Raw genomic sequence first — 26973 nt, 5'->3', positions numbered from 1 at the left:
ATTGTTTTACCAGGGCATTGGCAAACAAACCTATATAATGCAAATGGCATTTCAGTTGATGAAAATGAAGAGAGAGAGTTCAGTGTTTGCTAATTCGGTGTTTGTGGTGACTTTATGGAGCAGAACTCCTGCAAATAAGGAGAATTGATTGCAATTGACTTAGTAAAGTTATTTTCAAAAATAAATAAGGTAACCACTTACCTTTTACAATAGAGAAGGCAAATGATTCTGCAAGGGAAGTGTAATATGTTTTACGTGGGATATATTGCTTCTTAAATAAGCAGGTTTTATGATGTTCAGCTAAAATAAGACGATAGAAATTCCTTATCTGTGTTTACTTTTCCGCTGGCTTTCATCACCACTGTTAACATTTACTGAGCGTTTCGTACATGCCCATCACTGTTCTTAGCCATTTACACATAATCTCATTTGCTCATCAGAGTAATAATCAGGGTAGTAGCAGCAGTAATGAGAACAGCAGCATGACACTTGCTGTGCGTTAGGAAGATTTCTGGGTGGTTCACAATTATTGACTAATTCATTCCTCAAACATGCCTGAGTGAGAAGAACTATTACGAGCTCCATTTTACAGGTAAGAACAATGTGGTCCAGAAAGATTAAACAACATGCCCCAGGTTGCACTTAGTGAGTGGTCCTGAGCCTGTACACTCACACCTCAAACTCTGCTGCTTCCGGAATTTGTTGGGGGGTGTGGGGGGGTGCGGGGGGGAGAAGGTACTTCCCCCGTGAATAAGCAGATTTGCTAGGTGTGAACATGTAGGTGCTCTCCACTTTTTGCTTATGCACTATTAGTTTTCCATGAAGTTGAGCTCAGGTAAGTATCTGTAGGTACTTTAGCTGAACAGTTTCTATAGCTTGTAATAAAACCAGTATGAGATGATGAATTCCTGTAAACACAGACTGACCTCTTTGCCAAGGATTACTGACCACACAGGATAAACTAAGGACTATGGCCTGGGCTCTGGCCAGGTAGCACAGTTGGTCCTGATATGTCAAGGTTGCAGGTTCAATCCCAGGTCAGGGCACATACAAGAAGCAACCAATGAGTACATAAATAAGTAACAATTCAATGATCCTTTCTCTCTCCCTTTCCCTTTTTCTCTCTCAAATCAATAAATTTAAAAAAGAATAATGACCTATTGTAGTGCCTTTAAAAAAATTTTTAAATTATTGAAGAGAAGTAATGGGTATTAAAGTATAAATGGGTATTAAAGTATGTGGAGTTAGAATGGAAGAGCAGACATTTTTTCTTCAATTTAAACCTGAACAGTAGCCTCTCAGGATGGAATGGGAGAACTGACATCTCCCCCAGAAGTGCTCTCCGAACCCTGGCTCCTCATTTGTTCCAGGAGCTCCTAGCCTGCTAGGCCAGCAGATTTTAATTTTGTTTATTGATTGATTTATCGTTGGGACAAGTCCCTTTGAGAATCTAATGAAAGCGAATTTACCTCCAAATTCTCAGGAGGAAAATTCTCCAGGCACATAATCCTGCCATTGAACCCATTTTATGGGTGTTCCCAGACCTGAGAACCCATTGAGAAAGCATCTTAGGGTTCATGGATTCCAGAACCTTCTCTCTTACACGGTCATGAGCTATTTGCACCATATAAAAATATCTGACTGAAGCCAAGCAATTGTTTGTTTGTTTTTGCTGTTGCCTGGAATTAGATGACTGTTTGCTGGGAATTCACGTTTCCTTATGTGGACAAATTACTGAAAACAAGAGGTCCTTTCTCAGGAAGTTGGGTTCCTTAATGGTAGAAAGGTTGAGAACCACCAGCCTTTAGGGGGTCTTTGTCTTCATCAGTCTCACCCTTCCCAGAATCCTTTTAGTCTGACAGCCTCATTCTGTAACTTAACAGTGTCATTTTATACTGTTTTTTGATGGTTTCATATGTACATGTTTGTTTCATCCATTCATTCTTAAAGCCATTAAGGAACCATGCCCATTTCTTTCTTACTCTCCCCGGGGCTTGGCACCCAGCAGGCCAGGGGGCTTCTCTTGTCTCCAGCTGGCATTTTCCTCAGGAGGGGCAGCGCCTGGCACAGGTGCCCACCCTTTTGTCAGGAGGGGGCAGCAAGGGAGTGGGGAAAAGCAGACCTTGTCTTTCAGATTTACCAGGCTTCTCAGAGCTTTGGGCCCCTGAAAAGAATGCCTACCCAATGGAAAACCTGAGAAAAGTATCCTTGAAATAAACTTAGCTTTATTAAAATCCAGCATATATTTCAGTTTGAAGTATTAGTTCAAAAAAATTTTTTTAACTAGAGGCACTACATTTCTTAGATGTAATTTTGGTTTGTTTGGGTTTTTTTGATGCTTTGGGATGGGGTGGGGTGCAGGGTCATATAAATAGTTAGAAACCTTGGAAGGGAGCCAGTGAGCATTTTCTCACACTGAGTATTACCTTTTATTGCTACTAAATGTACATGATGCTAAAACCAATTGAATGCCTGGAGTGAAATGTGTATTTATATTGTAATTGTGGAAAAATTACAGCATGTATTTATTTTGCAGTGGGAAGCATGACAAAATATCTGGAAGAATAGCTAATATTTCACATTTTCTAAATGGTTTGTTTAAACCTGGTGAATAACAGTACAGAGATAAGTCTAAAGGGAGATAGTCATTTCTACCTATTTTCTGAACTGAAGGAGAAAATGTATTTTCTCTGTATATGCCCAGATTAGCCAAAAATTAGGCTACTGACATCGATATTTCTAAAGCAGAGCATTTTCACCTGGAAAGACTAAACTTGAAGACTGAAGCGGTGACCCAAAGCCTGAAGGTTGCATTTAGTGGTTCATTAAAAACTTAATTCGTGTCAGCCTGGCCGGACTGGCTTAGTGGTTGAGCATTGACCTATGAACCAGGAGGTCACGGTTCGATTCCCAGACAAGGTACATGCCTGGGTGCAGGCTCAATCCTCAGTGGGGGGCATGCAGGAGGCAGCTGATCAGTGATTCTCTCTCATCATTGATGTTTCTATCTCTCCTTCTCCCTTCTTCTCTGAAATCAATAAAAATATATTTTTAAAAACCTTAATTAGTGTCACCCAGCACTAGCCAGGTGCTAAGGGAACATGGGCTTGGAGCTGCTCCCTAGACCTCAAGACCTCAAAGGAAGAGAGGTGAGTGCTCCAGGCAAGGCTCAGAGAGCCTGGGGCACGGGGGACTGGCTTACTTGTGACTGGGGAGATGAGGAGAGCTTCATGGAGGAGCACTGCCCCGAGCTGGGCATTGGAAGCCTAGTAGGACTTCAGCCGTGAGGGGTGAAGAGGGAAGGATTTGTAGGCAAGATGTAACGAGAAAAAGAAATGAAGAGGTGCAAAGTTTCCCAAATAGGTAGGGTATTGATGAGAAGTCAGGGACAAGAGAAGCCACTGTTTGTGAGAATTGCACATGATTCTGTTTCAGATCCTGTATTTTCCAAGGTCATTGCTAGGGCTGACATTGCCTTTTTCCCTCGCAGCTTGGTGATAGCCATGGGAAGAGAAGAATTCATTCTTATGAAAACGAGGACTGTTTGCATCACAGCTACATGGGGAAAACTCCAAAGGGCTCTTGAGTGCGAGTTCGCTAACGCTGTAGCAAAACTCCACAGAGTTAGTGGACGTGTTAGACCCCTGAACCTGATACAAGAAAATAGGAAACACATCTAAATGGGTTGCTTTCTAGACGTTGGAACTCATCATGAAACAAATAAGCCGGGAAAGGACTGTGGGCTGACCCTTTGCCTCTTCTTAAGCATCTAACTCTGGTGGACTCCAGATTTTGCATCATGCGGTGGGCCTACAAATGAAAGGAAAAAGAGCTCCGGTGGTCTGGGTGTGGATGGAGTTGGGTGTTTATCATAAACATTTATAAGAAGTTAGTATACTTGCAGAAACCTCTGGCAGGAAGCTGTGCAACCCTGGCATTCATGCCTCACTAGCCTTAAGTTAAGGGAAGTACCTCATTATTGGGCTATTTCAGATGAAAGTGTTGACTGATGTTCCAGTTAACACGCAAGCCTTCTTGCAAAGTGCATTTTTGAAAGCATTTGTAAATAGTGTGCATCCTTATAACTCATGCATATCAGAATCCTAAATTGGGTTAGATATAAGAACAGTCCATCCACCCACCCATACACCCAACTAACATCTGTCCTACATCTTCTGTGAATAAGTTTCTGTAGACTCCTCCCATAAAGAGTTCTCTGTGTGGCAGAGGATTGACTGATTGATTCAGTCAGGATGTTGAGTCCTGGCGTAGATACGTATGGAACTAATTATGAGTTCCTTTTGCGTGTGTGTATAGTTCTATGAATAGTGATCACAGGCTATACACATGCTTGCACTTACTTTCTTAAAAAAGCGTATGCCGAAGTCATGAAGTGTGGAGGAGTGGGAGTGGATTCAGGCCGGCTCATTCCCATCGCTGGAAAGCAGTTTCAAATGCAGGCATCTGCGAAGGGTGGTTAGTTCTTTTTGCAAAGCACAGTCTATTACATATTATGGTTCTGTCTCACATTCAAGCACCTTGAGGATGACATTTTAAGCAGTTTGTGTTTAGGAATTGTGTTTTCTCGTCTGTAAAACGGTGAGTGCAGTGTCATTTACCCAGTGGGGATACAATAAATATTAATTACTGCTGGCTTATCCCTTAACATAATTTTCACTTTCAGATGAATGAAACAGATTCCTGATAAATGCGTTTATCTCGCTCAAGTTTCATTTGCCAAGATTCCAACGCCGTAAAGGATTTGCCTGGAGTCATGACGTTCTTGTCCAATTTTTCCCCCCTTTAAAATGCCCTTTGCAGGTGCATTTTTTTCTTGCAAACAATTGGCACTAGTGAGATTAACGTTAGCTGGAAAAGGGAACTATGTTTTTCTGTTCTTGTCTGCTACTTTGGGTAGACATTTGAACTGAAAACAATACATTTTAAAAGAGATCATCAAGCATTTACCTGGTAGAGTCTAGTTTAAGGTAAATACAGGGCAGGGCAAAAGTAGGTTTACAGTTGTGAGTACGTGAAACATAGTTTATTCTTGTATTATTATTTACTAGAGGCTGGGTGCATGAAAATTCATGCACTGGTGGGGTGGGGGTGGGGGACAAGGGGGGAGGAGGAGTCCCTCAGCCTGCAAGGAATAGACCTAAGCTGCAATCTGGCCCATCAGAGGATGGCACCACCCCCATCACCCTGCTGCTGCCGCCACTGCTGCCGCCACTGCCAGCCCTTGCAGCTACTGTGCCTTTGTCTGGAAGGATGTCCTGAAGATGTCCAGAAGGACATCCGGAAGACGTCCAGTCTATCCGGTCTAATTAGCATATTACCCTTTTATTAGTATAGATTAACTAGAGGCCTGGTGCACGAAAATTTGTGCACTTGGGGGGGGGGTGTCCCTCAGCCCGGCCTGCACCCTCTTGCAGTCCGGGACCCCTCAGGGGATGTCCACCTGCAGCTTAGGCCCACTCCCCGGGGGATCAGGCCTAAACTGGCAGTCAGACATCCCTCTGGCAGCCCAGGAGCCCTTGGGGGATGTCTGACTGATGGCTTAGGCCCGCTCCCTGTGGGAGTGCACTGACCACCAGGGGTCAGCTCCTGCATTGAGCATCTGCCCCTGGTGGTCAGTGCATGTCATAGCAACCAGGAAGCCGTTCCGCTGTTAGGGTCAATTTGCATATTGCCCTTTTATTATATAGGATTATTGTATTTTCTTCCATACGAACAACTGTCAACCTACTTTTTCACCCTATGTGTGCTACCAAGCTGAGGTTAGACTATAGATGTCTAGTGGCATGTTTTCTTCAAGAATTCTCCCTGCAAAATAAAAGAATTTCCCAAAGTGCAGAGTAAATATCCAAGAAGCTTAGGGTTCTTTGCCATAGACTGCGCATGTCTGAGGGATATGAGTGACCAGATGTAAAGCAGGCTCAGGGAAATGGTTGCCTTTTATCCTCTCTGATCTGTGGTTTGTGAGGTCCCACTCTGCAAGGGAAACTGATTGCCGGCCATTGTTTGCTGAGAGATGGCAGATCAACCAGAAGACGTCTGAATTGGATCAGTAGACAGCATTTTAGTCTTTGTTTTTTACATGATGTATGTCTAGCAGTTTCTGATTAGCGGACTTCTGAGAGAGACTTAAACACCTGAGCAAAACTTCCACACGGTCTGCAGGACAGGTCCTCACCGGTTAGCATTCAGTGTTTGTGTATGAATCACGTGTTCTTTTCTGGAGATTTGACCCAGGAAGGATTTGTGGTCTGACCTGTTCTCATTCAGTTGGGGGTGAATTGGCACAATGGGTAAGCAGCTTGCTTCCAGTAGTCCACTTTTTAGGTGGAAGGCCATCTAGGGGAGCATCCAGCCGTGTGTGTGTGTGTGTACGTACATGCTGTGATCTTGAATCGTCTGTAGAGCAGTGTTCTGTGTGCCTCCTGAGAAAAGGGGCAGAGAAGTTTGGATTCAGAACACTGGACTTTAATCCCAACTTCTCCACTTTCATGGACCATGATTTGGGCCCCAGGGTTGTATAAAAGGAGAATCAGTAACTAGCTCTGCCTCATGGCCAGGGCGGAGCTGGGAGGATAAGAGATGATGATGTGAAAGCACTTGTGTAAACTGTAGAGCTCCCCTTCCCTGAGATGTGAAGTGGCCGTGCTTCTATTATTCATGTAAATGGCTGTTACTGTAAATGGCTTTTAAACCAGAGATAAATGAAGACAGTGAGACGAGACAGGGAAATGTGGGAGAGCAAAGGGCTGCGTTGCAGGTTTCTCCCAAGCTGAAATGCTGGGTTAAGTCAGGGGCGGGGCTTGGGCAGGCTTGGCAAAGGTGGACAAATGCCCTTCCCTTATCTGGTGGGTTCTGGGGAAAGAATAACTAGACAGTTGGATGAGGTCAAGGTAGAACTGTTCTCTCTGGCACTGTGAGGGTGGGGGATTTTGGGGACTGTTTCCCATTGTTCCCTTGTCCTTGGACCTTTTATGAAAAAACCATGGCTTCTTTGAGACCTTTCTGGATCCTCGTGGTTCTCCCAATCGTACTTCCCCTCTCTTTTTCCAGGACTTTTTCTCTTCCGTTGCTGCGGACCCCTGCCCCCATTTCCACGCCTGGCCTTCCACATTGCTGCTTCCACCCTAGTGAAGGGAACACTCTCTCTGGTCTCTCTTTCATTTTATTTGCTTATGTTTTCTTTATCAGATATGGAAACTGCTTTTTAAAAATTGAATGTAGTTAACATAGAACATTGTGTAAATTTAAGGTGTACAACTTGTTAATGCGATATCCTATATAATAAAGAGCTAATATGCTAATTAGACTGGACAGCGGAATGACCTTCTGGAACGACCTTCTGGAACAACCAGTGGGCGGGGGCGGGGCTGCGAGGCAGCCGGGGCCTCGAGGGCCTACCCTTGCACGAATTTCATGCATCAGGCCTCTGGTGTTTATATATTGTCATACGATTCCCATTGTAGCAATCCTATATTTAGCACCCCTATCACATTGCATAATTCTCTTTTCTTTTTAGTGGTTGGAATAATTAGCAAGCTTGCTGATTATAGTACAATATTGTTGCCTATAATCATTATTCTGTGCATTAGATCTCTAGGGCTTATTTACTAGGTGTTGCTGGATATGGAAACTTCATCACTGTCTTTACCCCACATTATACAGGGACATGCCCAGTGAATTAAAACAATGAATTACTGGTTTTGTTTTTGTTTTGTTGTTATGTCTATGAAATTGGGTAGGAAAAAAAGATGATTTTAGAGAGCGATAAGAAAGAGGACAGCTCACACACTGCTAAAGGACTACAAATTGGTACAATTATTTTGATGGTGAGTTGGCAGTATTTATCAAAAGCCTTAAAATTAATGTTAAAGCAATTCCTCTTCTAGGAGTTTATTTTAAGAAAATCATTACACATTTATGACAAGATTTAGCTCCAGCAAAGTTTGTTGAATTGTAATTTGTCACAGAGAAGAAAGTTAGAACTCATCATACTGTCCAGCGGTCGGGAATTGGGCGATAAATCGTGGCACATTTATGTGATGGAGTGATCTGCAGTATTTTACACAGTATTGTCAAAATGTATTCACAGACTGAAATTTATTGACATGGTATATGGAATAAAAGAGGTTACAAGCATGATGTGCAACCGTTTTCATAAAAAGTAAGAGTACATTTATATGCATAGAAATGGAAGTATATACACACCAAGATTTTAACATTTATTTTCTCTGGTTTTGAATGAATGTGTGTTTTTTTTCTTCTATTTGATTAATTTCTTCTGTGAGCAGTATTACTTTTGCACAAAGGAAAAAAAGAGAAAGGGATGACAGATATTTTTAATGAAAACAAAGCAGAGTAGCTGCTGTAGAGCCCTGGCCACTAGCATTGTGCCTAGGATGCCAACCTTGTGTCCAGGTAGAGTGCGCCTCTATCTGTGTACAGCTAGAGTCTTCGTGTGTGGGAGGCACGGGGTGCAGTTAAGTGAGTAATGAATGAGTAAGGTGATTATTTACTGATCCCCGACCTTCTACTCAAATCCTTCTGTTGACCTGTGGTGTTTTCTTCGAGAACAAGAGATTATTCCTTTTGTCTGTTGTTTCCTTTCTTACCAGAATGTTAACATTCAGTACTGACACATAGGATTAAAAGAATAATAATTTTTAAGCTTTGTATGGGCTTCTTCTGTTCCATAATTCTGAAAATGCATTCTCTACCCCAGCGTTGCCTTTACAAACATTTCCTGAGAAGAAGTGATGGCAAGGTGGCCTGGAAGAAGCTTTGGCTCTGAAGGCAGGGTCTACTCCGCCTGGAGCTAAAAGCTCTTGTACAGTGCAGCCATTAAAATGAGATCTGTGTTCATAGATGTAAAAAGATATCTGTGATGTGTTCATAGCTGTAGAAAGATGTCTGGGGCTGCAGTAACAAAGTACCACACACCAGGTGTCTTAAACAGCACAAATGTCTTGTCTCACAGTTCTGGAGGCTGGACGTCCAAGGTCAAGGCATCGGCAGGATTGGTTCCTTCTGAGCGCTGGGAGGGAAGGATCTGTTCCAGGTCTCTCCTTGTTCTAGGTCATCTTCCCCTGTGGCTTCCCTCCTCTGCCCTCTGTGTGTGTCTGTGTCCGAATTTCCCATTTGTATACAGACACCAGTCATATTGGATTAAGGCCCAATCTAATGACCTCATTCAAACTTGATTACCTCTGTAAAGAGCCTGTCTTTAAACATTTGAGGTACTGGGGGGTTGGGATCAACACAAGAATAGGGGTGGGGGGACATAATTCATAACAATGTATTTTCTCCTAATTGAAAAAGTATTGCTATTATAAATATTTCAAACATAAAAACACTAGAGAAGATAATATTGAACCTCCATGTCGCCATCAACAGCTTTAGCACCCTCCCCCCCCTCAAAGCCGATATTGTTTCATTTTTACTCCCCACACCCACTGGATTGTTTTTGAAGTCAATCCCAGGCATCAGAGACTATGCGTTCTCAGTGATACAAGATGAAAATAGGTGACAAAATTATATATAAGGGCTGAGCCTTTTAAAATAAAATAATATCACCTGCGTGTATGTGCATATAAATAAGAGTCAGACTAATACCAGAAGGCTAACAAGTGCTTATTTTTAGAAAGTGGGGTTACAGATAATTTTCGTTTCTTTATAGCTGTTTTTATTGTCTGATTTTGTTGGGATGTTGGTTGATGGAATAAGCCAGCCTTTTGTAATCCAAAAAAACAAATACAAGTTGTTTCCAGGTGGTGAGAAAGGGTGGGGTAAAGAACAATGGAAGAAACTTCACCACAGTTGTTTTCTGAGGCAGGAGATAGCATTTTGCTTCCAGAATATAAGAAGCACACAGATCATGACTCATAGTGTAGAGGACACTGAAGTGGTGAAGCTGTGTGACCTTAGCAAGGGCATCTGAACTGAGATTTCCTGCCTGCAAAATAAAGAGGACAGACCTGACAGGGTCATCAGATTTATTTGGCTATAAATGCTATTATCTCATAATTTTGAGCATCAGTATAGGTTTGCTTTCTAGGAGTCTCTAAGAATGGAATAGACTCATCCCCACATCTTTAGAAAGTGTTTTTTGATGCATGTGTGTGTGTGTGTGTGTGTGTGTGTGTGTGTGTGTGTAGTTCAGAATTTTGCCTTTGCCTTTTGCTCTCGACAAATTTTGTTGTTTGTAAGACAAAGGGACTTGACCCTTCACCCCTGTAAGGGAGCACACCCCTCTGTGGGGCATTGGGAGTGTCTCGGAGAGTGAAAGGCAAGGTCAGGATTAGAGAATTTGAAGTTTGGTGTACAATACAGGGATTAGGTAAAGATCAAGATAGAGCAATTCAGGATTGGTGAAACAGTGAGGCAAGGAATTTTATAGGTTATAAACTATGTGATGGTTTTGGTTATAGAGTTGATGGGTATTTCAGGAGGTTTCTGTAATGAGTATCAAAGCATTTCTGGTATATTAAAATAATGCTAATGAGGGTAGGGGGATAGTAAATCTATAGTAATGGAGACAGTAAACTGTGTGTGTGTGTGTGTGTGTGTGTGTGTGTGTGTGTGTGTGTGTGTGTTGGTTCTAAAGCTCCTTGAAGCATAGCTTTCACGCTTAGTTGAGGACTTTAGCCAAATGAAAAAGTGCCTAATTTAGCCAACAATAATCTCTGACTAGAAGAGAAATGTAAAAGGGGCTCTGGAATTACACCAGGTTAAGGAGAAATGCCAAACCAGGGCCACCTTGAAGCTGGCATCAGATTCTTTAGTCTACTTCCAAGCAAGGTGGGTTGAGTTACTGATGGTACCAGGAATCTGTGAGCCCAGGAGGCTCTGCCAACCAAGGCAAGCAGTCTTGGTTACTTTAGGACAAGGGATCTGTGTTCAGAGGTGTTTGATGCTCATCTTTTGATTCCCAATGAATGAGGGACTAAGCTGGTGTTTACTGACATCTGGCCTGTCAAGACTGGGCCTTTCAGGCGCCTCTCAAACCTGCTCTGAGGTTTGCAGCTCAGCACAGTCTGAAGCCATCAAGGCAAACGAAGCCCCTCCCCACTTCTGTCTCTGTCAGTTCTCTCTGTATCCAGACCCCAGCTAGTTGAGCTGGATGACATTGGGTTTGCGGCTATGCATCTCGGTTTCAGCTTTACTGAAATCAGGTAATAAAAATAAAAGCTGCCGCCACTGATTTTATTAGCATTAACTGCTTGGATTTGATTTTCTGGTGCATATGCCATTGTTTGTGCTAGATAAATGGGCCATAGAATGTTTCCCTCCCTGTGAAGTTTGCTTAACTGTGAAGTTCAGTTTGACTTAGAAGTAGATGATTTTACAACCTCAGAGTTGACATTCCCGGAGGGTGGATCTCTGAAATGTGCACCTGTATCCCAAGATGGTGATGTCCCTGTTTTTGGATGCCAAATGCCAGGAAGAAATGAAGCTTAGGCATCCCTTTGTTGGTTTTTCAGCACTACAAATGATTAATGTGGATGTGCTTAGAAGAGGTGTTGGGAGCTCGGATGTGAAATTTATGTAATTAAAGTGACTCAGCGTTTCCAAAGCCTGGGAGCCGCAGGAAAGGCTGCTTGTCAATGGTTGTGCTTTGTTCTTCTCTTGATGGGCCTGTGGGAAGCTGGAAGGGGAGATGGAGCTGCTTTAAGCATTGGCTATTGCTGTTCTTGTTGCTTACAGCTTTTCAGTGTAACCTTCATCTTTTCCTATGTGCCTTTAATTAAATGTAGATATGGAAATAGCTAAAACGTGTTCTTCCAAAGGCGGATGAAGATTCTTCATTGGTGCCTCCCAGTCTTGGAAACGTTAGCACAGTAATAACTCTGATGCACAGCTCTGAGGCTGGACATGCGACGTTCCTTTTAGGGTTTATCTCACTTCTTTTGGAGCCGGATGAGGCTAAAATAAAGTGAAGATTGGTATCGATTGTGTCATTCAAAACTAAAGTTCTATTTTGCATCATGTGGAAAAAGGAGAGAAAATGAATCTTGAGGAGGAGTCTGCTGTGTGTGCAGCCTTGTGCTAGGCTTGTTTCAGTTTTAGGGCTCAGGTTACCAAGAAAGATCGGAATCCATCAAGTGCCTGGTTCTTTTTAAAAAATATATAAATATAAATTTTATACACACACACACACACACACACACACACACACACACACACTCTGAGTGGCCAGATTATTATGACCACCTGACGTTTATAGGCAAATTAGCCATACACTGCATCGTATGGGATATGGAAGCTGAAGGCCTGTTCAAACACCTTTGCTCTCTGCAGTTACCAAGATAAAACGTCTCCAATTCGCATAGGAACACAAGGATTGGACAGTCGAGCATTGGAAAAAAGTCACGTGGTCCGATGAATCACATTTCCATTTGCATCATGCAGATGTCAGAGTGAGAATTTGGCAGAAACAGCATGAAAGCATGCACCCCACATGCATGAGTACAACCCCTCAAACTGGTGGGGGCAGTGCTATGGTTTAGGGCATGTTTTCCTGGCATGATTTGGGTCCTTTAATTCATGGGGGACAACATCTGAATAGCACAACATACCTAAGTATCCTTGCTGATCAAGTTCATTCTATCATGTTGATGGCGTATGCCAATGGAGATGGCTTCTTCCAACAAGACAGTGCGCCATGCCGTGGTACTCGTATTGTGCAGGAGTGGTTTCAAGAACATGAGGGAGACTTTACCTTGCTTAGGTGGCTCCCACAATCACCAGATTTTAATCCAATTGAGCATTTGTGGGACAAAGTTAAAAGAGCCATCAGGCAGCTGGTTCCACAACCATCAAATCTCACAGAACTGGACAGTGCTATTCATCAGGCATGGTGTCAGATTCCTCGCATCACCTTTCAACATCTCGTGGAGTCACTGCCAAGAAGAATCACTGCAGTATTGAAGACAAAAGGTGGTACTGATGGGGTGGTCATAATAATCTGGCAATTCAGTGTGTGTGTGTGTGTGTGTGTGTGTGTATGTATAGTATGTATATATATGTGTGTATATATGTATATGTATATATATGTATATATATATATATATATATATATATATATATATATATATTATATCCCACGTTCAAAGGCTGTTAAATCGCGTTGTTTACCCATATCTTCAGAAAAAAATCACTTCTACTGTCATGGTAAACAACCTGCTTCCCTATTTATAATGGTCTGGCCCTCTAGCAACTTCAGTGCAAAATTATAGCTAATTTGCCTACAAACATGAGGTGGTTATAATAATCTGGAAATGCAGTGTATATATCAGAGAGGAAGGAAGAGGGAGGGAGAGATAGAAACATCAATGATGAAAGAGAATCATTGATTAGCTGCCTCCTGCATGCCCCCACCATCACCCTCCACTGGGGATTGAGCCCACAACCCGGGCATGTGCCCTGACCAGGGAATCGAACCATGACCTCCTGGTTCATAGGTTGATGCTCAACCACTGAGCCATGCCGGTTGGGCCAATGCCTGGTTCTTACATGTCTCTAGCACAGGATAACTCCAGGGGGCACTCTGGGCGTTTTGAACAGGAAAGTTCTTGTATGGGACTGTGCCCTGACTTGTGGGGTATTTAGCACTCCCGACCCCCTGCCCTCTCAGTGCCAGTAGTTCTCAGACATTGTAACTGTCAAATGTACCCACTGCTGGTTCAAATGCCCCCTCTAGCAGGGCAGTCCTGTTGCTGGCACTGGCAATAGATTCTCAATAAATACTGTTTGAATACTTTTCAGAGAGCAGATATGTGGGTTCCATCTCTGGGCATGTGCCTCTGTTGTAGTAGACTAGACGATTCTGTAAGTCAGTTTTGTGTTTTTATTAGCTGAGATTTACATAATATTTAATGTGTGTGAAGTAACAAGTATTTATCCTATTCAGTAGCATTGGAATAAAGTTAGTTCTTTTCGTTGATTAAAAACATGTATATCCTATAGAGGTGATGGCTTAATTTTACTTACCTTTTCCTCTTACGCATTATTTCATCTTGTATAATAGTCAAGAACATATGTATTGTACATTTCCTCATTCCATTTTCTTCTTTCCTTTCAACACATTGTTTTTCTAAGACAAGATTTTAGGGTAGGAATTTCCAGAAATGCTGATTACAACAAATAGCTTGAAGTCAACTTCTCCCTCGCTGTTAGTATCTCCACATATGGCTGGCTGTCAAAGAACACATAAACATTTCATCTTTTTTGAAGTGAAATTAAACCAGTTGGTAGTATTTCTTGGCAAACCTAAGCAGATAATGGAGGTATTATTCTTTGCTAAGTCTTAGCTATATAATGCCAATGGAGCATAATGACTTCTGTAGATTTAAAGGTGTCATAAATGCACCTTTGAAATGTCTCTTGCGTTTGAGTGACAGAAGAGTGAGACTGGGGAATCATGCACGTATGCATCCATTCATCCAACGGATATTTACTGAACTTGGGAGATATTAGTGAAGAGCACAGATATAATCCCTGCTTTTACCCTAGCACAAATGAACATAAGGAAGAAATTACAAGTTGGGTTGGAAGGGGTAAGTGCTATGGAAAAAAATTAGTTGATAAGGAGGATAGGCGTGCCAAGGGTTGGACTGGAGGTGCAATTTTAAATTATGTGGTTCCAGAAGCTTTCTTCAGAAGGTGGCTTTAAAGCAAAGAGCTGAAGGAGAAGTGAATACTTATTGAGCCTCTGTTATGCCTCAGGTACTGTTTCAGGAGCCCGAATGGCTAGGTGTAACCTCTGTAATCTGCAAAAAATAATATGCCTGCCCAAAGGGTGGATGCCACATTAAGGGGAGATTGCGGCAAACCTTGTCTGAGCAATATGTTCAGCATTGATTTTTTAAAAAATATCTTTGAAAATGGCACCTATTTTGGGAAGTAGGATTGCAGTGGATGAACTTTTTTTTAAGCAGACAAGTACACAGACTGCTAGAAAACCACAAGTCTTTGTTTTCAAAAGGAAATAAAAAAAATAAGGCTGAGCATAGAATGCATTTTGTGTCCAACTCCAGTGGTCCAGACAGAATGGTTGCTTCTCCCCAGCTGGTGACATCAGGATGGTGACCGGCATCCTGTAGGGATGATAGTGACAAAGTAGGAGGTGTGGCTCAGATTAAGGATGGTTTTTGTGGGGGAAGCTTAAAGGACAGTGGAGTGGGGTCAGGAGTTGGTCCCTGCTGCTGATGCTGACCAGCCCTGGGTCTTGGGCAGGTTGGTTTAGCTCCTAGCTTTTCAGAATGACTGTTAATGTGTAATTTCTGTACACCATCTTGTTTAGTGAGATAAGTTGTAAGACAGGAGGAGGGAGATGAACTTCACAGGATAACCAGTAAAGTCCTTTTCTAGTTCTTGAATTCTTCTCCTTGATTTGTCAGTTGAAGATACAATTAGACCAGTAGCTTAGGAATTGAAGCCAGGCCAGAAAAGATGGTTGTTTAGGGGTTCTCAGCTTCAGCCGTGAAATAGGGCTGGCTCGGAATCCCTGGGTGTTCCTTCCTCATGGCATCTTGCGTGATGTTAAGAAAGTCACATCCTATTTGGCATTTTGGGGGCTGGCACGGTTCAGTGCTGGCTTTCCTCCGATCTCGCTCATACAAATCGCCAGCCCTCGATTTCACTTCTGTTTCTTGAACTCCAAAGAGACTGCCATAGAGTTAGTAATAAGAGCTGGAGGAAAAGCAAGGAATTGACCTTGCTCTAGGCAAAGCCCAGTTCTTCCACTCTCTCAGATAGCCTTCCATAGTGAAAGAACCTCCAAGATGGTCACAGGGACTTCTACCTGTAATGGATTTATTATTGACTGGTGGCCCTAATGGTCCCTTTCAGCTCTAAAGTTCTAAAATGCTCTTGTGATCAGAGCTGAAGATGTGTGCTTTTCAATAGACAGGTTTCACCTGGGCCTACATTGTCAAAGGACTCGTGTACTGCCCAGCCGTCGTGGCTCAGTGGTTGAGCGTCGAACTATGAACCAGGAGGTCACGGTTTGATTCCCAGTCAGGGCACATGCCCAGGTTGCAGGCTCGATCACCAGTGTGGGGCATGCAGGAAGCAGCCAATCAATGGTTTTCTCTCATCATTGATGTTTCTCTCTCTCTCTCCCTCTTCCTCTTTGAAATCAATAAAAATCTATTTTTTTTAAAAAAAGGACTCATGTACTGAGTACCATCTGAGCTGACCCTGACAGCGGTCATCTGGGTGATGATGGTTTCTCTCTCCACTTTCCTCCGACTTTTCTCCGGTCCTGTGGTTTAAGCTCTAACTCTCCCCTCCTTGCTATCTTCCCATTTTGTAGATGATGAACCAGGTGGAAGGTCAGCAGAAGAACCTTGTGCACGCCATCGAGTCTCTGCCGGGTTCCGGCCCCCTCACTGCCTTGGACCAGGATCTTCTGCTCCTGAAAGCTACCTCCGCCGCCACCCTCAGCTGCCTCGGGGAGTGCTTCAACTTGCTGCAGCAGAGTGTGCACCAGGTGGGCCAGGCCAGCCACAAGCCAGTGGCCTCAGGTGAGACCTCCCAGCGGGCAGTTCTGTGCTTGCAAATGAGTCCTATCGAGAGAGAGTGTGTGGGTGCGCACCCCATTGCCTTCCTCCTTTACACTCATCTCTTATCCACTATCTATCCATCCATCCATCCATCCATCCGTCCGTCTTTTCATCCAGGTGTTTCTCCATTTATCCCTCTCCCCCCCTCCCTTCCCTACCCAGTTATGGGATATTCTATTCTCTTACCAATTAGAATTATAACATCCTATGAAACAGCTAACTAACATGTTTACAAGAACTCCTTTTAGACTTGCTGGCGTCACATTCTAAATCTCATTCCACTTGTGATGTTGCACTTAGTGTCATGTGTTTAAAATCCATCGTTAGGCAGCATCTGGTCCATTATTTCCAACGAGGCCTATGGTGTGTTCCGGTCCATTATTTCTAACGATGTCTATGGGGTCTGTCCACCACGTTTTACCCAACACTCTGATGATGGACAGGCACATGGCCTCCTGCTCTCTGCCCCGCTCACCTCGCTGCACTGAGCAGCCTCCTGCATGTCCCCTTATGGACCTGTGTGAGAATTTCTCTGGAATACATACCAGAAGCATTTCTAGTTCTTTATCTAGAAGCCAGAGATAATAATCCACTCCCTTAAGATGCCTCAGTCCTTATTGGAGGAGGGTTTAACCAATAAGCAGATATAAATATATTGGTGAAGATTAAGTTCAAAGATAAAGGTGAAACTTGCTTGAGGTTGGCCATGTCGTGTTTAACTTATACTAGTAAAGCATTAGAATTAAGAGACTCACAGAAGCTTCACTGAGCTTTGTTGACTGGGATTAACTTCCTTAATGAGAAGACGAGGCCAATTGAGAGATGAAAAGTAAAGCTGTGCTATGATAATGGTCTGTATTTCATACTTGTTCTCAAGTCCCTTTTGCTCTCCGTTTTACTACAATTAAAAGGGATGTTGGTTTTCCAGAATAGACGGTGTATGGGTCATTTGGGTTTCTTTCTGTTGCACCCACTATCATTTACTGAGGTTTGATTCCACCAGTGTTTGGCCTTTGCCACATATTTTCTGAAATCTTCACAGAGTGGATATTATTATGCACATCCTATGGATGAGATGCAATGAAATTACTTGTCCAAGGTCCCCCCCCGCTAAGAGGTGAGAGACGGGCGGGGGCTTGGGCACAAGTTCAGAGTGAGACTGGAGTGTCCCAGGTCCCTACCGTCCCTCTCACACTGTAGCGTGACTTGAGCCTCTGCAGCCCAGGAGGCGCCTTCCAGGAGTCTTTCACTGGAAATGTGAGCTTGAACCTTTTCTTCTTCCTAAACTTCATCCCTTACTTCGTTCCTCAGGGATGGTTTCTAGCTCATTTCTATCTTTTTTTTTTTTTTTTTTTTTAAACCCTGGTTTTCATTGGGTATTTTGTGTTTTTAAGGACCTGGAGGGACAAAGCTCAAGGTGGAATTTCAGATATGCTGACAGGTTGAAATGGAAACTGTTTGAGAGAAGGAGCAATTATGCCACCTTTGGGGTCACAATTCTTCCCTGCCCCCTTGGTCCAGCCTCCCTTCCTTTTAGCCATTTTTGTTGAGGAACTTGGATGGAGATTGGGGAACACAAGGAGCATGGCATCACAGTGGTTATTGTGTTTGTTTTCTTAACTCTTTTAATTCGGTTCCATATAACACAGCCCCTTAAGGTTTAAAGCATTCTGCACGTGTCTTTTAAATCTGTGCCACACTGCCCTGGCCCGTGTGGCTCAGTCGGTTGGAGCGTCGTCCCGTACACCAAAAGGTGGTGGGTCTGATTCCTGGTCAGGACACATGCCCAGGTTGTGGTTTCGATCCCCGGTCGGGGCATGTGTGAGAGGCAACTGATCGATGTTTCTCTTTCACATTGATGTTTCCCTCCCTCCCTCCCTCCCTCCCTCCCTCCCTCCCTCCCTCCCTCCCTCTCTCTCTCCCTCCCTTCCCCTCTCTAAAAAAATCAAAACAGTAAAATCAATAAATAAAATTTTAAAATCGGTGCCACACATTGAGGGGAAAAAAATGAATTAACTCCCTGCATACAAAACATCATAGTTGCCTGCAGTTAAAACTGAATTCCAGAGTCTCAGACTAGTGGAAGAAGAGACTACGATAACCCTGGGGGTGTCATCCCAAAATCCATTTGTTTGGAATCTCAGGGTTCTTGGGGTGGATGGCAGCTCTAGCAGCCCGACTCCCACTGATAAAAACATAATGGTTCTATGTAAGGCGTGCTGGGCTGGGCTAAGCTGGGCTGATGGAAATCAAAATCTCATTAAAGCTCAACTCTGCCAGGGTTTCCTTTACATATTCAGCGGGCAGGGAGGCCCAGATCGTCGTGTCCCCCCCCCCCCCCCCCATATCGAATATCCAAGCACTTCGTTCTCGCTTCAAGTCTTTCTGCCTTCTGACCCCTGCACTGCTTTTTTTTCTTCTGTCCCTTCTCCAAATCAAAAATTAATTTGTGGTCTTGTAGTATTTCATCTCCTGTAGCATTTCATTGTATCTTCTGGGAAATGCGTAGTCTTTGGAGCCTTGGTCTGCAAACGTTGCTTCCTGATGCGCATTTCATTTCAAGCACACCGAGCACCTGGACTGAAATCCAAAAATACGTTTGTATTCATCTGCCTCCCACCTACGCGTTTGGGGCTCCTAGACCTGTCTCTGATGTTGTCTCTAAGACACAGTGAGCTGAAATGCCTCATTGAACTTCTGTTTGTGGAGAGGCTTGCAATTAAAATGAATAAAGCTGCCCGGGCTTTTTGGTCAAGGCTTATGTTATGTGGCTTTCTTGTGCTCCTGGTGATTTCTAAATCTATTTCAGCAGCTTGATGGAGGCAAATGATTGATGAATGTAGGGCAAGCGGCCATCTCTCTTCCCAGCTGAGATGCAAGCCTCCGATTCTATGCAGAAAGGCACGAAGGGCTGCATCAGAACGGGAAAAGGCTGGGCTACTTGGGAGTGTGGCCTTTTTAAAATTCTTGAGACAGGGAGTGGGAGGGAGAAGGGGAGAGAGGGAGAGGGAATGAGAATATTAAAATTTTACATAACAGGATTCAACAGGGTGAGGATTACGGTGAGGCAAGTGAGATAAAGTCCTGTACTATTTGGGGGCACATTAATTTTTATTTTAAAAATATTATGTGAAAATATCATTGATCTGATTACTGAGTGTCTTGGGGGCTCTTTACATTTTACATCTGATGGGAGCGTGTCTTTACTTTAGCCTCGTACCAGCCCTGCTCAGCTCTGTTTAACTGGGTTCATTGCTCACCACTAGTCCTTTTATATGTGACTTCTCCAGCCTTGAGTTCTTAATTCTGCCACTTTTCGTTATGTATTGGTATATGCCCTCCGGGAGTGTCTTACCCACCAGAATGGTGAATGTTTTCTGAGCCTCTTCAGTGCTGCTAAAAAGGCATAAAGTGCAGAGTTTAAGGGTCTGGGCTCTGATCTTAATTCTACCACTTACCTGGCTCTGTGCCTCTGCTTCTTACCTGTCTTTTGGGCATAATCGTAGGACCTGCCTTATGGGTTGCCTTAGAATTAGATGAGTTAACACATGTAAATTGTAAAGCTCTTGGCACCTAGCGAGAGCTCAGGAAATGTAGGCTCTTTTTTAGCAGAGGGAAGATCATTTGGCCGAGGAAGAGCATTATCCCCCAAGCCCTTCACCCCACCCCCAATCTGTAGATTTACTCGCAGTTTTCTCTTTATTTATTCATTTTCTGGCATTTAGTGTTGTAGCAAAATTCAAGACTGGTTTGATTTTTTTTTTCTTCCCCTTTAAGACAAGTCTAATTTTTCTGCCTAAATGATTGAAAATCATTTTCTTTTGGTTTTTGTTATTTAAAAATGTGGCCAAGCTTCATGGGCTAGGATTCATTAAACTGTTCTCTCTGTCGGCTTTTGCACGTGTTTGAAATTTCAGTCCCTAAAAGCCTAAGAAAGTGTTGCCAAGCTCTGGCTGGAATGCGGTGGACGGTTTCAGCAGCACCCACAGCTCTCTTTCTGGCTCAGGCTCCGTTTCCCGACTCCTCTCGTCGCTTGTTGTTTCTGCTCCATCCATCTGATGTCTACCCTTCAGGGTCTCTTGGATCTCTGTTGTGCACGTCTCTGTTGTCCCCGGTCTGATCGCTGTCTTTATGCCCTTTGCAACTGCACACCAGTAGAACTGCCTTATTTGACTTTCTACAGCGTCAAGTCGACTTTTTTCTAGTTTCAGGGTTCCTTTTAATTATATTAATTTCATTTCTTCATAATAATTCCACAGCTCATTCATCTCCTTTTCCACCTCAGCCAGCTTTCTTCTTACTTCCTGTTCTTGTTTCATAGAGGCAATTTCATCCTGTCTTGTGCTGTGGATACACTTTTCCTGATGTCTTCTCTGACACCTATTAGAAATTTCAGAGAGAGATTCTTCCTGGGAGCCCTTTGAGGATACTGTTACTCTTCACAGTCCTTTTCATTCGCTCTGTTAGAGTTTTCCTCCTTCATCCTCATATGACACTGGTCTATCTAGACTCTCCACCCAGTGCTCATTTATCAGAGGAGCTGTAATGGTCTGAGAAGAGCTTCTCTCCTGTCCTCACTCGCTGGTTCCTTGATACTCTGAATCCACAGAGTATATAAAAAAACTACATTCCCCAGCATGCATTGCTACCTTCCATCCTCCTGTCCTGGCCTTTGTCCGACCCTTTCACAGGGGTCACCTAAGACCATCGAAAAACACATACATAATTGCATATTGTTTTTGTGATTAATCACTATGCTTTAATTATGTTCAATTTGTAACAATGAAAATACATCCTGCGTATCAGATATTTACATTACAATTCATAACAGTAACAAAATTATAGTTATGAAGCAGCAACGAAAATAATTTTAAGGTTGGGGGTCACCACAACATGAGGAACTGGATTAAAGGGTCGTGGCTTTAGGAAGGTTGAGAACCACTGATCTAGAGGATATGCACTACTTGTGTAATACAATAAAACGTTAAAAAAGTGGCACCTCCGTATTGATGATCTGAATGCACCTCCAGGATTCAGGGCAGGAGTTGGTCAGCAGGACTGCTAGGAAGCGTCTTTTCACCTTTCTTATGGCAAATTCTGTCTTGCACCCAAGTCTGGTCTTAGGTCATCCTGCAGCAGTTGACTTTAGTGTTGTGAGTTTTCACCTATTTTAAATTACATCAAGGACTGCCTTTTGCCTTTAAAAAATTGTGGTAAAACACACATATCAAAAATTTTTCTGTCTTCGCCATTTTTAAGTACCTAGCTCAGTAGTGTTTAAAACATTCATATAGTTGTGTGAGCAATCGCCAGAACTCTCCATCTTGCAAAATGAAACTCTATATCCATTAAATTATGACTTTCCATTCCCCCTCATTCTCAGCCCCTTGCAACCACCATTCTACTTTGTCTTTCTTATTGCCATTTCTTATTTATTTTTAACTTTTAGGAGGTTGTAAAACACACCTTTTTTTCTTTTTTTGGAATTTACTACCTCTGAAAATCTTAATAGTTATTCATTCACTCTGCACATACAGGGTGTCCCAAAAAATGTATGCATACTTTAACAGCTGGTAGCTCAGTTTTGAAAATGAAATGTATTTTAATAAACCCCACCTTTATAATTATGCAAACTGTGTGTATACTTTGGGGGGGGCACCCTATATTTATTAGGTACACACCCTTTGCTAGATCATGTTGTAGGTTCTAGGAACTCACCCCTAATGCTTTCGCAGGCCAGACCAAATGATTTCCAGGGCCTTATACAGTCCCTACCCCTGTTCTAGGGCCACAGCCATAACCAAGGGCAATACGTCCCTGCCTTCAAGGAACTGACCTTCCAGGGAGGAGAGAAAAACGCTAGTTTAATAAAAGAGCAGGGTGAGTTCAGATGGTGCTAAGTGCTTTGAAAACAATAAACTCACTGATGTGACAGGGAGTGCCTTTAAGTGCTGCTGTGGCCAGAAAGGTCACAGGGGGCTTCGCTGAGCAGGTGACATTTAGGCAGCCCCTGGATTTATGCAGGACACCTCTCTCCCGCAAATAGGCCTGGAGGGTTGGCACTCCGAGCAGAAGGAACAGCACACACAAAGGCTCTCGACTAGAATGAACTTGGCTCACTGAGGAGTGGAAAAATTATCAGCGTGGCTTGAGGATAGAGAGCAACGCAGAGGGAATGACATGAGGCTGGGCAGTCTCGCAAGGCAGGCGGTTGAGATTGTGTTTCAGTTGCAGTGCGAAGCCACTTGAGGCTTTCAAGCAGCGGACTTATATGATACAATGCTTGACATGAAGGCAAAATTTCTGCATAAAAATATGTTGGCTTGGATGATCTTGAACACACTCAGATACAGGCATAAGCACTGTGCACGTGTGCAGCCCTTGCAATGGCCTCTGTTACTGTGTTTTCATCAGCCGGACCCCCCTCCTGGTATTAAAAGCTTGGGGTATTTGTAGATTTTCCTTTGAGTCACTCTAATGAAAAGGCTGAGGCATCCGATTGCTTTGTGGATAGAACATCTACGATGCTGAAAGGTTGAGTCCTTGTCCACACGAGGCGGTCTCGGCTTCAGCCAACAGTTTTCTTCCTCACTTACCCCTACGTTTACTCTGAAAATGGAATCTTCGGAGGGTAGGCCAGCTGAGTTTGAGACCTACTCTCATTCTAATGGCAGAATTGCTATTAAAGGGGTAAAAAACAAACAAACAAAAACAAAACCACCTCTGGTTATGCCTGTCCCCAATTGTAAGCATGTACAAATATTCTGTAATAACACGTGACTCTTAAAAAGACGTTCGAGTTAGAAACGTCTTTTTGTTTTGTCAAGGATTGGGAGAGGGTTAGAAAATGCTCTCTGTTTACCAGAGTGATGCTTATAAAGTGTTTTTTGACAGACTGGAACGACTACATCTAAGCTGTGGCCATCATATCAACTGACATTCATACCACATTTTGAGCAGTCCAATTTTGATAAAATTTGATTTTTGATTGTAAACATTAAAATTTTTTTGTTGTTGTTACAAAAAGAAGAGAAACACCTTTAAGAAAATATGGCTTCTGCCTTGGCTGGGTGTTCAGTGGTTGGAGCATCATCCTGTACACCAAGAGGTGGCGGGTTCGATTCCCAGACAGGGCAACATACTTAAGTTGTGGCTTTGATCCCTGGCTGGGGCACACACGGGAGGCAAATGATCGATGTTTCTCTCTCACATTGATGTTTCTCTCTCCCCCCCATTCCTTTCCTCTCGCTCTAAAATCAATAAACATATCCTTGGGCAAGGTTTTTTAAAAAAGAAAAGAAAACATAACTTTGGTAAAATGTCAGTTGTTTGTGTTCAAGGCTGGGGAGAGAAACAGCCTGTGGTGATTCTGAGACTGTCATTATACAGAAGCGAGCTTATCCATAGACAATCTGAATCTACGCTTGGTACTCATTCAAAACCAGCTTCACTTAAATCCACCACAGGCCATTCAGGAGTGGGCCCATTTCAAGTCAGTCTCTGTGTACAACCAGGTAGAAATATTTCTTGAGCTGTAAATGTTTAATTTGGAAAATACTTGGCATCAATCTAGGTCTTTATTTCAGAAAACATCCTGGGATGGCCCGGGCCCAAGTCACATTCCACAGAGCAGCTGAAAAATGGGACATTTGGCTCTTTGCCATCCGCCAGTGCCAACATAACCTGGGCAATTGTACCCAACACTGCTGAAGATGAACAAGCCTTACAGCCAGAGGTAAGCGAGCCGCCCTCTCTCAGCACTCCGTGGCCTGTGTTATCGCTTGTTCAGAAATATAGTAATTATATTTGTAACTTGCTCATCTCTCCGTTTTAAGAGGAGACAAATTATAAAGCGAAATGTTGCCTGGAGAGACAAATACCAGCCCTGTGCACGCACGCCTGGCGCACGTCTGTTCTCGTGTCTGGCAGCTGCCGTGGGTGAATAGTGAGCCTACCAATGAGGCATCTCCCCTTTTCATTGAAACGGGAGTCATTTTAACTTCAAGTGGGAGAACTTCTCACACGCCCATTAAAATGATGCCTGGTGACATGATGGGAGCAGTTACAATATATTCTGTCACTCCCCCGGATAATGGCTTCTTTGTGTGGTTCGTGCTGAAGATCCTGCCTCACACGCTCGACTCCCGCATGCTACAGACCCAGGCCAGGGTCCATGGGGCAGCGGCCGAGCCTCCTTCCCGGCGTGGCACTGCAGCCCAGGTCCAGGCTGCGGGGGACCCTGCCCTGCCTGGTCAGGAGGAGCAGCCCCTGCAGATCTGAACGACCAGCGAGGCTCTGACAGGCATCATGGACCCAGTCATCCGCCCACACGACTCTCCTGACTGCCTGTGCCTCTTGGTGGCAGCTGGAAGCCAGGTGCCGTGGTTCCTTTTGTCAGTTTCACTTTGTATCAGGGGGAAATTTTGCTTTTTTCCTTTCTCTTTGGATGCTCGTGTCCTGTTGACATGACCCCGTGACCTGGGCCGAGACCCACGTTCACCATGTGTTAAAGGTTATTCTTCATTTTAATTGAAATCGCTTTAGCCTGAAAATTCTAGAACACTCACTGTTTTGTAAGGTTGAAAGGCCCAAAGCAGCTTCTTCAATCAAATGGCCTTGGTGATCAATTGAAATTGTTCTCCAAGCTTCACATGATTGTATTCCGACAGTGTCTTGGTAGCTTAGCTCTTATGGAGGCGGGATCAACCTGCCTACAGATATTTCATCGCTGTCGATGTGGTGCCTTTGCAGGGTAAGAAATGGATAGGGATTGTGGGATATTGACAGGCATTGGCCTCTACCTGGATAATGAGTTTCAGGTTGAAAACACTTACTGATGTGTAGGCAAACTGGAAGGTAAGTTGGCAACTGAGTAACTTTTAGGAGCCCCACTGTTGTATTGCTCTTTGGAGATACTTGGGTGGGGTGGCCTTTGAGGATGGGGTGCCCTTTGAGGATGGGGTGCTTTGCTGCTAAAGAGTTTAAAAAATACAATTCCCTTTATTTTCTTGGAAAAGAACCTTTGGGGATTCACACCATAATAAAGATGTAAACTCTTGCTCTGGATAGAAATTCATAGAGAAGTAAATTATTAGATCTTAAGTAATCATTTTTATGTATTTATTTTTTTATTGTTAAGAGAGGAAAGGAGATGGAGAGAGAGATAGAAATTTCAATGATGAGAAAGAATCATTGATTGGCTGCCTCCTGCATGCCCCCTACTGGGGATTGAGCCCGCAACCCGGGCATGTGCCCTGACCAGAAATTGAACTGTGATCTCCTGGTCGGTCAGTGGGCGGCAAACTGCGGCTCGTGAGCCACATGCGGCTCTTTGGCCCCTTGAGTGTGACTCTTCCTAAGCCTTAGGAGTACTCTAATTAAGTTAATAACAGTGTACCTACCTATATAGTTTAAGTTTAAAAAATTTGGCTCTCAAAAGAAATTTCAATCGTTGTACTGTTGGTATTTGGCTCTGTTGACTAATGAGTTTGCTGACCACAGTCCTGGATGATAGGTAGATGCTCAATCATTGAGCCACGCGGGCCAGGCAAGCAGTACTTTTTTAGATCCTCCCTCTCGCAGCATTCTCAGGCAAAACCTACTAAGCTTACGTATTCCTACTGGGGGGTCTTCTTATTTTGTGACTCCTCCTTAGTGTTTCCTTTCTTTTCCCTGATGGTTCTTCCTCTAACCCTGAAGTATGAGAGGCCAGGTCTGTTCTTTTTACATAAAATTATGGCCCACCGTTCGGTACCTTTGGCAGGAGATAGTATATAATTAATTGTCCACGAGAAGTAACTAGCTCCCAACATCAACTTAAAAAAAAATACCTTGAGCAAGAACTAGGGAGAGCATTTTCCCCTTAAGTTAGGGCCAAGCATTAATTTCTGGTTGTCATTTTTGCCCTTCCTTCTGTTGTGAAAGCAAAATAAGATATTGTTTGTTAGGATTTGATGGGCTGGAATGGGGTTTTGATGGTTTTCTGAGGAGAGAGAATTAGAGTTCTTTTGAAGACTCCCCTCATTTTTTCCAGTGACAATTCTGGGAGATGATTCTCACAACCCAAACAGCTAGTGCTGCCTGGACGATATTTTTATTTTAGGGGATTGTGCTTTGTTATATATTTTTTTAAGAGTTAAAGAAGCTGGTAATATCCACCCAATAGTTTTCCTGTCAGAAAAAGAAAAGTATTTCCGTTGCCTCCCTTTTGTGCAATTTGGAGAAATAACCCAAGAAGGAAGTGAAATTCCTAACGGCTAAAACGTCTTTGTGAGAAGGTTCCTTAACCCTTTTGGCATCGAGAATATAGTTACTATGTGAGTGATCACTGGGAAACTAAGATTGTGGTTATTATGGTAATTACTCTTTTTTTGTTTATTGTTTTGGTCAT

At 43.3% G+C, this 26973-nt stretch overlaps 1 protein-coding gene across 8 annotated transcripts in view; it reads left to right on the top strand.

The window, feature by feature from the left end:
* Positions 1–26973, top strand: part of OSBPL10 (oxysterol binding protein like 10) — a 287316-nt gene that overhangs the window by 142063 nt on the left and 118280 nt on the right. For 7 of the 8 annotated variants that reach the window (XR_004971601.1, XR_004971602.1, XM_036332840.1 and 4 more), the window contains 2 exons: positions 16334–16544; positions 24170–24318. The exons of the other annotated variant lie outside the window; for it this stretch is intronic. Coding sequence is in view for 5 of the 7 variants with exons in the window: in XM_036332840.1 (XP_036188733.1) it covers positions 16334–16544; positions 24170–24318 (360 nt within the window). In the remaining 2 variants the exon portion in view is untranslated. The remainder of the gene's footprint in view (positions 1–16333; positions 16545–24169; positions 24319–26973) is intronic. 8 annotated transcript variants of the gene reach the window in all.

The sequence above is a fragment of the Myotis myotis genome, unplaced genomic scaffold (genome assembly GCF_014108235.1).
Source record: "Myotis myotis isolate mMyoMyo1 unplaced genomic scaffold, mMyoMyo1.p scaffold_m19_p_13, whole genome shotgun sequence".
Classification (NCBI taxonomy): Eukaryota; Metazoa; Chordata; class Mammalia; order Chiroptera; family Vespertilionidae; genus Myotis; species Myotis myotis.
Note: the sequence above shows the minus strand (reverse complement) of the source record. Positions and strands in the feature narration are given on the sequence as shown.